Source organism: Acomys minous (assembly GCF_964271855.1).
Source record: "Acomys minous genome assembly, chromosome: 8".
NCBI classification, from domain to species: domain Eukaryota; kingdom Metazoa; phylum Chordata; class Mammalia; order Rodentia; family Muridae; genus Acomys; species Acomys minous.
In genome coordinates this window covers 107,157,421-107,171,719 of record NC_140489.1, presented here as the reverse complement: position 1 = coordinate 107,171,719, position 14,299 = coordinate 107,157,421, and the positions used below count along the sequence as shown (strand labels likewise).

Below are 14,299 nucleotides of genomic sequence, written 5' to 3'. Positions count from 1 at the left end.
TTTTACATAAGGTAAGATGAAGTATATAAACGTAGGTAATGGAGAAAAGAGATAGAAAAAAAGCAATAGCAACAAAATGTCCAAATTATATAGTGAAGGGGAAGGAAAAGTTCTGTCCTGAAAGTTCAAGGTAGAGGGCAGGCTATGTCAGCCATGTCTTGCAGGAGATAGAGACCAGGGAGTGTTGGGAGAACCTGGAGCTGTCTGTCTGGGGCCTGGAGCACACCATTTCAACCTTTTGCAAATGGATAAGAGGAGGAAGTAATCATTTTAACTACTTCCTGCTGACAGTAGGGCAGCTGAAATGTTGGCCAGGTTCCTGAAGAACAGGCTGTTGCATTTGCTGTCCGGGGTCTGAGAACATCTGCAGCTGGGAAGGGCAATGGAGGTCCAGCTAGGAGGAACAATGCAGGTCCGCCCGGCACGATTTCTGAGGTTGGACGGGAGCACTTGTGGGTAGCTGCTTTGATGATGTCCCAGATGTAGGCAGTCTGACAGGATACTGGAATATATATGTGGGCAGAAGACAAAGTTAGTAGGTCAGGGAGAAAAAAATTTAGGTGTACATTTAAAACTCTTGGGAGAGCAAAGAGAGAAAAGGTCTGGATATGGGAGCTTCCTTCCATGTATCCAATTGCTGGCAATAATTAAAACCGTTTACTTTTGGAAATGTCCAAGTTTGGTTTGCAGAGGCATGTAAGCTTTAAGGTGGGTGTTCCCAAAGGCATGTCAGGAAGAACAGATGACTGGTCGTTTCCCATGGGGAGGTGAAGTCAGTAAGCTGTCAGAGCACCTCCTAAATTGGATAGTGACCCAAAGGACTGGTGCAGACCAGTTAGTAGCTCGTCAGCACTAACTAGCACTAACTAACAACCAACAGCCTAGCTCAACAGATGAGTTAACCATAAACTAACTCAACAGATGAGTTAGCCACAGGGATGTAGCTACAAGTGCACTCGAATTTTTCAGTGGCTGTCACAGAACAGCGGAGAAAGTTACATGAGGAAACTCACCCAATGGGGACAAGCCTAGTTGAGGGTCAGCAAAGACGACCGGGGTGTCCCTCACTCCCAGTCAGTCAGAGAAGGCCAACAAACTCTCTAACTAGAGGGAAGCGTTTATGCTGAGTAAAGGAAAAAAAAAAACAACTTACCAATTAGCCTGTGTGGGAGGATGCTGGAATCGGGATTCAGGAGTGGATCTGTAAGCGGCCAGGCAAGCGGGTCCATGATGGAAAGCGGGTCCAGTGGTTTTTGTTGGGTAATCTGGTAAAGATTACCCCTTATCACCACCAGAAGGGCCTGCCCCACTTTGGGCCAAATGTAAAAAGTAGGCAGTGGAGGTTAGAGGTGAACAGCAGAGCTGTACAGAGGGATGGAATCACACTCACACACACACACACACACACACACACACACACACACAGAGAGAGAGAGAGAGAGAGAGAGAGAGAGAGAGAGAGACAGAGAGAGAGAGACAGAGAGAGGGGTAAGTAGAGAGAGAGCACCATGTGGAGGGTGTCTTTTATATGGCCCAGGGTAGGGCCACGCCCCCGTGGCAGGTAAACAGTGACATCACAGGTAGGCAGGCTGAAGTAGAATCCTAACACGACCTTTTGGCAGGTTGGGTGGTTTTTTGGTTTTTGTTTATATCTCAGAGGAACATTGGGAGTTAATTGTATTTAATCGCTCCGGTGGAGTTTCTGGAGACTGCTGGCAGGTCTAGTTTATGGCAGTATGTGGTCTTTGTTGGAATGCAGAAAGAAGTGAAGTCACTTGGAGGACAAGTTCTCACAGACCATGGCATTAGTTGTAGAATATACATTACATATAGAATATGGCATCAATTTTGCCTTTACAAGGTTACATAAAGGATACAAAATTTCACATAACTTTCCCATATATGATTGCATTGTTAAGTGTTTGGCCAGAGGGATCTTTGAAGTTTGACGATGAGGGCTGGAGAGATGGCTCAGTAGTTAAGAGCACTGTCTGACCTTGCAAAGTACCAGGATTCAGTTTCCAGAACCCACATGGGCTCACAACCATGTGTAACCAGTTCCAGGGGATCTGATACCCTCTTCTGGATTCTGTGACCACTGGATGCACAGTCATACATATATATGCACATGTCCAGCCGAAACTTGGCTATGTCTGATCTGAATAAGCAAATTTGTAATGTTGGCAAACTCTATGCAAAGAAGGATACTCAGATATTTCAATGTCTGTCCACTTAAAGAGGTGCTTCCACACCACCCTGCCCCGAGACAGTTTAACCCTGGCTGTCCTGGAACTCATTATATAGACCAGGCTGGTCTTGAACTCAGAGATCCACCTGCCTCTGCCTCCCAAGTGCTGGGATTAAAGGTATGCACCACCACTGCCTGGTTAAGAAGTGCATTTTTTGAGTGAGAAATTTTCCTCTGCTCTTGAGAAAAAGATACTGTGGGAAAGATTTTAAGGTTCAGTATACCGTATTGTTCCCCCTTCCTCCCGTCTCCCTACCTCCAAATCCTCTACCCCATCACTACCATGGAAGCTTAAACTTCATTATTGGAAGGGTCCCAGCTATGTATAGTGTTTAATTAGGGGCAAGAAAGACAAAGCATACACACACACACACACACACACACACACACACACACACACACACACACACCCCAGGATACTTCTAAATGTGTAAGGATCAGAAAGCTACTGCGATTGACCAACAAGCGAATTCACAGATACCCTGAGTCAACAGCTCCTGTCTTCCTACCATCCAGGACCTGGTCAAGTGTCTTGTCACTTCGCCCATTCTCTGCTTCCCCAACATCCTACAAAGGTGTCTTAGTTTCACTTCCTGTCACTGTGACAAAACACGCTTACAAAAGCAATTTAAAGGAGAAAGAGTTTGTTTGTTTGGCTCACAACTCCAGCCTGTCGTCATTGTGGGAAGTCAAGGTGACAGGGACTTGAAGCACACCGGCACCTTTCCTCTGTGGTCAAGAGCAGAGAGCAGAGACCACAGGAAAACTTGATGTTGCTAACTAGGCCCCGGGGGTGGGGGTGGGGCTGCCACCCACCCTAGACAGTTCTTATCATCCATTAACATAATCAAGATAATCCCTGAAGACAAGACCAAGGACCAACCATATCTAAACAACCCCTTGATGAGCCTCTCTTTCCCAGGGATGCTAGATGGTGTCAATTGTCAATTGAAACCAACCATCACTGGGGCTGGAGAGATGGCTCAGAGAGGTTAAGAGCATTTTGCTCTTTCCAAAGGTCCTGAAATCTATTCCCAGCAACCACATGGTGGCTAGCAGTTGTACATGCATCCATTGCACTGTATACATAATAAAATTAATTAATAAAGAAAAACCATCACATATAATTTTGCTAATTCAGAATTAAGAACAGCTTTGTTTGAATGTAAATTTTCAGCTGCTTCAGTAGAGGTAGAAGAAACACAAATTAAAGCCACAGCTCCTGAATAACGACATGACGACCTTTTATTTTTTATAAGAGCTTGGCCTTCTCTTTGGCGGTTCCCCAATTAGACCTTAAATTGCCCCATTTATATTATTCTGTGTTCTGCCTTGTGGTTCCTTACCTTTCAGTCCCTTAGTCCCAGCATCTGTTTCTCCCTCCATGTGTGGCTGGTGATTTTCCCCCACACTTGATTCTTGCTCAGAGTTCCTATCTCTTCCCAAAAGTCCTGTCTTTGCTATTGGCCGTTGAGCTCTTTATTAAACCAATCAGAAGGTATTGGAGAGTATTTACAAAATATGATGCAGCCAAAGAATGACAATACCAAAGTCTGGCCTGTACTCAGCTCTCTGCTGGTACAGAAACCAGCATTTGAATAATACAAGGACAATCTTTACACAATGCACAACTCAGCCAACTGGGAAATATGAGGACATAGTGGTTCATCTTGCTGCCCAAAAAAGATGGGTGTGAGGGGAGAGGACCCATGATATGAATGAAGGGGGACTGGAGGGACAGACCAACAGCCTATCTGCCTATCTCCCTATTTCCTGAAAACTGTCACACTGTCATGAATGGGTAACAGATACCAGCTAGGTGTGGGAGGTGTGCAGAAGAGCCTGTGGCTTCTGAAATTAGGCAGAAGTCAGATGTTCTAGAGATGCAATTTCCCCCAGCTTCAGATAGCATGCTGGGAAACGGTCTACCTGCTTCTCAACCCAAGGCTTTGTGGCTTAGAGCCTCAGCTGGGCTCAGAGAGAGGTTGCAGTTAAGTGGAAGATTCCTGGAAGAGTTGGTTAAACCAGCTCCTCAATAAATCGTGGATTTTAATGGACTTCCCTTTTTCCTTAGGCTGGGAGTTTCTGTAGGGCATCCAGTGACATTATCAGAGCCTATTAACATGCCCTTTCATTGGGGAAGATGGAAAGTGACCAGCCTTTCTTTCTAAACTTCCCCTCTGCTAGGTTAACGAAGCCCTTGATCTAAAGGGAAAACCATGCCTCATTTGAGGGCTGTAGCTGCTGCCTCAAGGGGATGGAAGGCTGGGTAGATTTTTACCTACATCACAACTGGCACGATGAATCTAGGGCTTGGAAAAATGTTTCATTTCTGAAGTTATATTTGCAAATCATCCAGGCTTAGGAACTTTCCTCCTTGAATGGCTAGTGGAGGTGGGGGTAGCAGGAATAGGAACGGAGCTCAGATAGGCTAAAGGAGTGATGGCTGCATCTTCTAAAAACTCCAGAAGGCTACAGAGATGGAAGGCACCCACCCTGTGGTTGGGGTTTCTGGCCTTGTAGATAACAAGATGAGATGAGGTGGGGTTAAAACTACAGGCCCAACCTGTAGAGTGATGGCCAAGGGACAGAAGGGGCAAGACTGAAGGTGAAGAAAATTTACAGCTAACCTTGTAACCTCAGAACAGAGAGAGGAAGCCAGAGAGGTGGGGGAGCAGTAATATGGAGACCCTGGCTGCACAGAAGTGCTTTTCTTGGGATTTTTTGACTCCCAGAAAAGCCTATAGCTGTCTTGGTTTTTACTGAGTACTTACTCCATGGAAAATCAAGAAGTGAATAAAACACAGTGGTCGTAAAATGGCCCCCAACACACCCAAAGAATGGCACCTCTGAAAGGACAATAGGCAACACTGAAGCCCACAGACCACTTCATGATCCCATTAGGGGCTAAGGCATGGAGAGAGCTGGGAAATGATGGGTACTTCAGACTACTCAAGACAGCTTCTAGAGCTTGAAGCATCTGAAGAGCAGAAGCTGAGAGCGCAAGAGTGAGCTTCCTTTCCACAGGTGATGTCCCATGTACCCATGCCTCTACATTCTCCCCGTTATCCCTCTAGGGCCTGGAGGATGGGGACAGAGAATGGGAGCTAGGAAACGGGTCAAGCTTGCTTCAAAGAGGTCTCCCCCAGTACCCAAACTGATGTCAGTTTGTAGATACACAGGGTTCCTCTGCACTAGGAGACTCATAAAAAACATTACGCAGTTAAAATCACAATGGGAAACTCATCAAAAACATTAAGCAGTTAAAAATCCCAATGAGAAAAAGCCAATAGATCACTTCATAAGGTAAAATTCCCATGGCAAAATCAATGCGAAAACTAAGACTGTCTGTGCAAGATGCATACAGATATGATAAAAAATGAACACTCCATAAGCAACTTATACGTATTTTAAACAAGCTGAGATGGCAAATAAAAACAGGTAGAGTGTATAAACATAACTGACGACAGAAACAAAATTTCAAGTAGCTCATAAAAAACTGTGGGCAAAACAAACAAGAATAAAACATGCTTAATAATTAAACTGTCAGGTTTTAAATTTAAAATTTTTACTGTCTGGAGTCTGGAGAGATAGTTCATCAGTTAAGTGTTCTTGTTGCTCCTGCATTTAGATTTTCAGTATGCTCTTCAGATAGCTCATAACTGCCGGTAACTACAACTTCAGGGTACTGATGCCCTCTTCTGGCTCTGAAGGCACATGCTGTGCTCTGCTGTCTCCTGAACTGACGGGAACACAGTGGCTTCCCCAGCATTCTGTAATGATGGATACACTGTAGCACTGCCTATCCATGTAGCTGCATCCCAGAATATTCATCCCTTTAAGATTTATCTTGTGTAGGTTGTGCTTATGCCACATGTGTGGGGTGCAGACAGAGACCAGAAGAGTTCGTCAGGTACCCTGGAACGAAGTTCCGGTGGTTGTGAGCCACCTGACATGGGTGCTGGGAACCAAAGTCAGGTCCTCTGGAAGGGGAGCAAGTGCTTTTAACAAATCAATGAGCCTTTTCTCCAGGCTGCTACAACAGTGGTTCTCAATCTTCAGGCCAAGATCCCCTGGGGTTGTATATTAGATGTCCTGCATATCAGATATTAACATTATAATTCATAACAGTAACAACATTACAGCTATAAAGTGGCAACGAAGTTTTATGGTTGGGGGGTCACCACAATATGAGGAAATGTATTAGAGGAACACAGCATTAGGAAGTTGAGAACCACTGTTCTAGAGTCTTCAATTTAATTTGGGAAAAGTATAGAGTATTATAAAACCATGTGTAGAAATTTACCTGTTAAATAATTAGCATTGGCTCAGTGAATAGACCCATACACAGACCAAACAACCTTTAAGCAAACACTGCCCGAATCATGATTCACAGATCGCAGCCAGTCTGCAGTGAGCTAAGCACACACAGTGAGTGTGAACAAGATAATCCTTTGCTTGCCTATTTTGTTGGTAGCAGTGCTGGGACTTGTATATGCTAAAGGCCCTCTACCACTGACAGCTACCCACATTTTTCTGCCTCTCAAAACTATTAGCCTGCTAGGCGTGGTAGAGCACACCTGTAATCCCAGCACTAGGGAGGCAGAGGCAGCCAGATCGCTGCGAGTTCGAGGCCAGCCTGGTCTACAAAGCGAGTTCAGGACAGCCAAGGCTACATAGAAAAACCCTGTCTCAAAAAATCCAAAACCAACCAAACAAAAAACTATAAGCCTAACAGAAGAGATAGCCAAAAACTTTGGGTCATTTACCACAAATTGTATAAGGCACATTAACTAGAGTATCTTACCTCAGCCCATCTTACTCCACATAAACCAACCTATTAGACGACAGCAACAAAAAGTCCATTCTCCAATCAGCAAACATGGGCATTTCTTCAAGCTCTGCCAAGTGCCTCCTCCTGTCCACCCGGTCTGCCCACAGTTGATTCTCTGGAGTCACAGCGGCAAGCAGAATGCTGTGACCTGGTTCTTCCACAGTCAAAGCTGTCTGAGAGCTTTCCAAATCACTCAGGATGCTGAGGACCAAGGCCTTCCATAGCCTGACAGCAGTTTCTACTCCAACATCAGTCTGTCATGCCGGTCTTCTTTATCATCACTCTTCAGTACTCAAGATTTCTTCCTCTAGGAAGCCCTTCCTGCTCACATCACCTGGTACCTATCGGTATTATCCCTAAGTGACTCCTTAATGCTGCTCCCAATAGAACCTTGTAACTCTCCAAAGAACTTACCGTACTGCACTGTCTTCATGCCTGCTGTTTACTCTTTGAATGCAGGAACCTTATACAAAGTGAACACTTAAACGTTCCTTGGCTGGTCTGCATCCCACATAGGTCCAACTCTGTCTCATAGGTGCAATCTGTCTCAAATTATTTGAACATCTCATGTGCATTGCCAAGCCATGGACTGTATGGAGGAGTTTGTTCTATCCTTCATAAGTGATTTTCGAACTCAGGTTGTCAGGCTTGGCAGCAAGCACTTTACCCACTGAGCCATCTCACCTGCTGCCTGTGCCTTCTAGTTTTTGTGTATCATTTATTAGCCCTTATAATGGTATTGTTGCTATCTAGAGTTTTATAATATCTAACCATGGGGAGTAAAAGAAAAATGTACTTGACAGTAACTTTCATTATTTAGACCAAATTAGAATATAATAATGACCAAAGGAAACACACACACACACACACACACACAGAGAGAGAGAGAGAGAGAGAGAGAGAGAGAGAGAGAGAGAGAGAGAGAGAGAGATTGACTTTACTTCCTGTGTGGAGATATCAGAGGCAATTCTCATCCTCCCTCCTTCTCTGGCCCTTTCTAGACAGGTTTTCTTATGTACCCCCTGGCTGTCCTAGAACTTACTATGTAGATAAGGTTGGCCTCAAACCCAGAGATCCGCCTGCTTTGCCTCCCAAGTGCTGGGATTAAAGGTGTGCACCACCACCACCACTGGGCTCTAGCTCTTTTTAAGGCAGAGTTTTTGTTTCTACAGCTTTGTCATACACACCAGGCTAGCCAACCTGCCACCTTCAGGGCAACTGTCTAGTCTTCACCTCCCCTCACGTCATAGGAGTCCCATTATGAGAGATGCAGGCCACTATATCCAGCACTGTTTTTTTCCGAGCTTGTTTTAATCACTTTGACTTACCTGTGTGAAATGGTGATGCAAGCGGAGGTCAGAGGACAACTTGCATGAGTCACTTCTTCCCTTCCTTGTATTGAACTTTGTCCATCAGGCTTCGCCACAGTTGCTTTGTCCAGTTAGTCCTCTTACCATTCACCCATACCCTTTTAGTTTCGTGGGTTCCTGGGATCTCAACTCAGGCTGTCAGTCTAGCTCAGCAACTGCTTTCCATCCACTGAGCCATCACTGTGCTTTTACCTCATATTACTGATAGTGTTAGATATAGATTCTGTCCACTGGGTCTGCATATGACATATGAGGCTTGTCATACACACCGAATTTACCACTATCTTGTCATTTCAGTGCACCCTACTATATACTACATCTAAAACTACTGTGTTTAGATGCTCTGCCTTCCAAGCTGCTTTCTGCTCATGATGTTTAAAGAGTCTGGGGCCTCATACATGAAGGCACATCATGCCCTTTAACCCCACTTCCTCCCCCCCCACTCCCAATACTTAAAATTTGTTGTTCTTCCTCTCCACCCCCCATCCCCCCAATTCTGAGGCAGAGTCTCATATTATATGCTCTGAACAAACTCTACACCTCAGTCTCCCAGTGCAGGGATGTGTAAGGAACCATGACAGACTGCCACTTTTTTTCAGAGTCAAAACACCTTTATGTAAATATTATTAACAGTCACTCCAGCTTTCCCCTTTTTTCTCTTTCTGCTGTTCTGAGACAGGGTCTTTTCATGAAGCCCTGGCTGCCCTGGAACTTGAAGCATAGAGATAAGACTGTCCCTCCCGGCAGCTGGCCCAGCTTTCAGCCCTTCTTTATGGATAGCTGATCTCACAAAAACATTGTTGTTGCCCCCATGCTCAGGTCTCAAAAGCTTCTCTGTAGAAATACCATTTCACACCATGGCAACTGTTGTAGAAACAAGACATACTAATTCACCTAGGTTTTTATTTATTGGCTCTAGGAAGAACTCGCATGAAAATGAGTCTGTATGGCAGGTACAGAGAGCACTGTAACAGCACCAGAGAGGCCCAGCCTCCCTCCTCTACAGCACCTCCATGTTGATACATACATGTGACTTCAGGAACAAAACCACACAGCCCAGGAAAAAGAGGAGCCCTTGAGGAAAACAGTTTAAAGTGACTTTTCCAATTGACCATACCTATTCATATACTTAAATTCAAATAATGGATACATTCAGAGGCCCAAATGTTTGGCATAGAATAAAATCATGTTCATTTATTTCTTTTCTGCATCTTAGAAGGCATAAAATTAAATATGTTGAATGTAATAAATTCATCCATACAAGTGCAAGTCTCCAGCTATAGTGCATTTTATGGCAGATTTATTACTTAAAAATGTACCAGTAAATCAAAAAAGAGGGGCTATGTCCGTTAAACTTTTATTAAAGTGTATGTAGGAGGTCTTCAGAAATCAAATATGAGCATGAAGATATGGCCAAACATAAAACTATCAAATCCCGTGAAAAGTTGCTGAGTTTAAATAGTAGTTGTAAGAATGACCAATATATATTCTTTGTTAACAACCTCTCACTCTACAGTAAAAAAAAAGAAAAGATAAACGTTCAGTAAACATTCTTTCCTAAGGTAGTTTCCCTTATAGATCAGTGATTTATCCATTTCTTTGTATACACAAATTTGTTGAACATACCAATCAGTGGTTCTCACAATTGAAAAATAAAAGCACAAAAAAGTTTACACTCTTGTACAGGTAAATCAAATATCACCTTGAATTAAACTGGATCTCCTTAAGGGCATAGTATAGTTTCAGTTTCATTACCTATTACATAATTAGTTTCTTACATACAAATATTGACATATTTGGCTTGTGCTTCGAAGCCTTTGTATCTACGAAATCCACATCAATGCAGCTCATAATTGGAAGTCACTGGGGAGGTCTTTGCTGCTGCTGGGTTTGACATGGTCGTGTGTTAGAGTCTCTTCAGCACCTGCTGTGGCCCTGCACACCTGGGAGGCATCCTCAATGTCTGGATCTAAGCCTTCAGGGCAGGGAAGTTTCAGTAGCTCTTCTCGGAGCTGAGCAGTGTGACGCTAAATAAAGAAAATTGCTAGTATCAGAAGTGTGAGCAGCACTATGATCCTAGCATAACACTGAGATAAGAGCATAGTCTTAACATACCCCAGGATCAAGTATACAAATAGTTACTTAGTTATCTTCTTATGTCAGCCAGTGTATCCCACATTTAAAACACACAGTAAACAAAATCCTCAGGAATCCCCAAACTCAGGGGCTGGAGAGATGGCTCAGCAGCTAAGAACACTGCCTGTTCTATTCCCAGCACACACATGGCAGCTCACACCTGTCTGTAACTCCAGCCCCAGGACTTCTGACATCCTCACACAGATATACATGCAGGCAAAACAAGGATAAACATACATACATACATACATACATACATACATACATACATACATACATCTCCATCCAAACTCAAAAGTATTCACTTATTGAAAAGCCCAGAACAGCCATGCATGGTGGCACAGGCCTGTAATCCCAGCACTTGGGAGGCAGAGACGGGCAGATCTCTGTGAGTTCAAGCTCAGCTTGGTCTAGAACATAGGTTCAGGACAAGTAAGGCTAAACAAAGAAATCCTGTCTTGAGAAACCAAAAGAAAAGAAGAAAAGCCCGGAGTGACATTCGGTACAGGTACAGAAGAGTAAACCCCGCCTCCTTAAAACAGGAGAGTTCCACAGAACCTGCATGAGCCCCAACCGTGGCAGCAGGAGCAGCAGAACCAATGGTTTATAAATACCAACAGTTTGTCATGCATAGTCTTTTAAATTAAAGACAGTAATCCCTTGTGTTCTCATGGACAACACACCTCTGAAAAGGAAATGTGCACAAATTAAAATGAATCCAAACTCGGTACAAATTGTAACGGTACAGGGATCAAACTTGTCTGGCATGTACAAGGCTCTGGGTTTTAAGCTCTAGAACTTGGGGGTGGAGGTGGGGAGCACATGACACACCACGTACTTCACAACCAGCCAACAAAAACCTAAACTACCCACTACAAAATTCAGACCACATATGCACTGCTATTTTGGTCAAGGAAAACAGGTGTGTTTCAATAACAGAGGCCTCTGTAAATTTTGGAAGTTTCCACATCATTTCACTTTAACTCAAGAGAAACATGAAAAATAATTCTATCATTAGAATTTAAAAATTTTGAACAAGCCTTTAATGTCAGCACTTGGGAGGCAGAGGCAGGCAGATCATTGTGAGTTCAAGGCCAGCCTGGCTTACAAAGTGAGTCTAGAACAGCCAAGGCTACACAAAGAAACTCTGTCTCGAAAAAACAAAAAACAAGGGCTGAAGAGATGGATCAGAGGTTAAGGAGCACTGGCTGCTCTGTCAAAGGTCCTGAGTTCGATTCACAGCAACTACATGGTGGCTCACAACCATCTATAATGAGATGTGGTATCCTCTTCTGGCTTGCAGGAGTACATGCAGACAGGACACTGTGTACATAATAAATAAATAAATAAATCTTTAAGAAAAAACAAAACAAACATTTTTTTGAACAAATGAAAAGGAGTATCTAGAGAGTAAATAATTGCCTTAGAATGCAAGATGCCAAGACAGTGATTAGATGCTTACAAATAAAAATACTTAAAGGCTTAAAAAATAACCTGCACTGAGCCGGGTAGTGGTGGTGGCAGTCCCAGCACTTAGGAGGCAGAGGCAGTGCTCTGTGAGTTTGAAGCCAGCCTGGTCTAGAGTGAGCTCCAGGACAGTTAAAGCTACACAGAAAGACGTTATCTCAAAAAACAAAACAAAACAAAAGAAAAAAGCAAACAAAAAACCCCACATCTTTCCTCAATTCACCTGCATCAATAGCTACTTTGAAAATTACTAAGTAAGTAAAAAAAAAAAAACCTGATTGACTTTGTGGGTTTATTTGTATAGGGATGTGCATGTAAGAAAAGTCACGACAACTCACAGCAGTCAGTTTTTTCCTTTCCACTATATGGGTCTGAGAGATCAAAACTGGTCATCAGGCTTGGTGGAAATTAGTAATCTGGCTAGCCCCATCAAGCAGTTTTCACAGAACAATCTTTACACACAAAAGATGCTCTGTTAAACACTAACTGGCTTAACAAGGGCAAGAAGCATAATAAAGATACTTTAGCGTGTATGAAGCCTGGGTACTGGAAAGGCTGAGACAGTCGTACGCTATCAACCACTTACAAGGTCTTAAGGCATATTCACACACTTGAAACTTAAAAACTCTCCAGCACTGATTTCCCTTCCACCATGATAAAAACACTGACTAAAAAAGGAGCTAGAAACATCTCACTATTATGAGGACTTGGGAGAGGAGAGACACTGTAACTCTTATTAGGAACTCAAGTTGAAAAGGACATAGGCTTCCTTCCTTGACTAGCATTCTTCAGCAAAACTGTAGTTGGGTAAAAATTTTCACCAGTTTAGAAATGAAGGATTTCTAAGTCAGAGTGACACAGAGAAATAATACAGTAGTTTGGTATGGTTGCTCATATCTCTTAAGCAGCACTGGAGAGACAGTGGAAGGCAGATCTGAGTTTGAGGTCAGCCTGGTCTACATAGTTCGATTCAGGCCAGCCTCTGAGTACAGAGTGAGATCCTGCCTCAAAAACAAGAACAAGAACAACAAAGACAATCTTCAAAATAATACAGTAGAAAAATTTCAGGTAGAAGCCAATGCTGAAATAACACAGCAACAGTTAGACTGCAGGTGCTATGGATGTGTGTGACAAAGGTGCAGCTTAACATCTGCCCAGGGAGCATCAGTGTGGCTGTGCTCTGGATAGAGGGGAGACAGGGAGCACGAGGTGCACACTAAAGAGGATTGCAAGCTCCTTCTGAGGACAACAGTCTAGTGCTTCCCACTAAGCACCTGAACTAGATGAAGGAAGTTAATCAGTTTCTACACATCTGAGAAAAAAGGGCAGTCTGGAATGTGTAAAAAGTGGAAGAAGGGATCTGAAGAAAAGTATAGCTCTGCTCTCGGTGTTTCAAGGAAAAGCCATTAGTAACACAAGTCAAGAGACACTGAGGGAAACTCAAGTTATAAGAGTCACCTTTTAATTGATGTTTATGTCAACTTCATACAGGTATTTGAGTTTTGATTATTCTCTCCACTGTTACCTCCTGTCCTTATCAAACCCTGCCCCACCTCCTCCAGTCCCTTCCTCAGACCCATGACTTTTAGTTTTGGTTCATGAATCATCTTCAAAAAGTAAATGTCCAACATTAGGAGCCCAAAGATCACAAGAGAAAAGGTGGTAAGAATAAACTGGCTCTCAGGAAAGAAAAGAATAAACAAGGAGAGGAAAGAAAGAGGATAGTTTACGGTGAATAGCAAAGGGAAACATTAGTAAGTGGTGGGTGTGTTAATAAGTAACCTACCACGTTTGTGTCAAAGTTAGGGGTGGCTTCCAGAAGTGAAACTGGAGCTGAAGAGTAAATGGCGATGAGCTGGTGGGCATAGTATAAGGAGGGAGATGAGACTCACAAACCTTTAGCTGCAGAGGCCCTTGCTCTTGGTTGGTAGAGTACACAAACAAAGAGAACTAGCCTAGAGCAAGCAAAGTCTTCTTCCTTAGACAGTAGCCCCACTAGCCGAGGGTAGCCTTGAATTCCTGCCGTCTTGTATTGAGACGCTCGATGCTGGGGTTGAGGACATGTGCTAGCACCCCTAGCTCTAAAGTCTTAGTAATATAAAAGCTCAACACTATACAAGAATGGGCAGAAAAGGACAATAAATGCACATGTTCTCAGAACCTAGCTTCAGCAACTACCAATTCCTGCTAGTCTCCAGTCTAGATGAATAATTGCATCTATTCATTTTTCTTATTTAAAGCAAA

At 43.4% G+C, this 14,299-nt stretch overlaps 1 protein-coding gene across 9 annotated transcripts in view; it reads right to left on the bottom strand.

Moving 5' to 3' along the window:
• Positions 1-9,338: 9,338 nt before the first annotated feature.
• The window catches only part of BIRC6 (baculoviral IAP repeat containing 6), a 182,042-nt gene continuing 177,081 nt past the window's right edge, over positions 9,339-14,299 (bottom strand). For all 9 annotated transcript variants that reach the window (XM_084793779.1, XM_084793781.1, XM_084793782.1 and 6 more), the window contains one exon: positions 9,339-10,479. In XM_084793779.1, the coding sequence (XP_084649905.1) occupies positions 10,300-10,479 (180 nt within the window). In that variant the 3' untranslated portion in view covers positions 9,339-10,299. The remainder of the gene's footprint in view (positions 10,480-14,299) is intronic.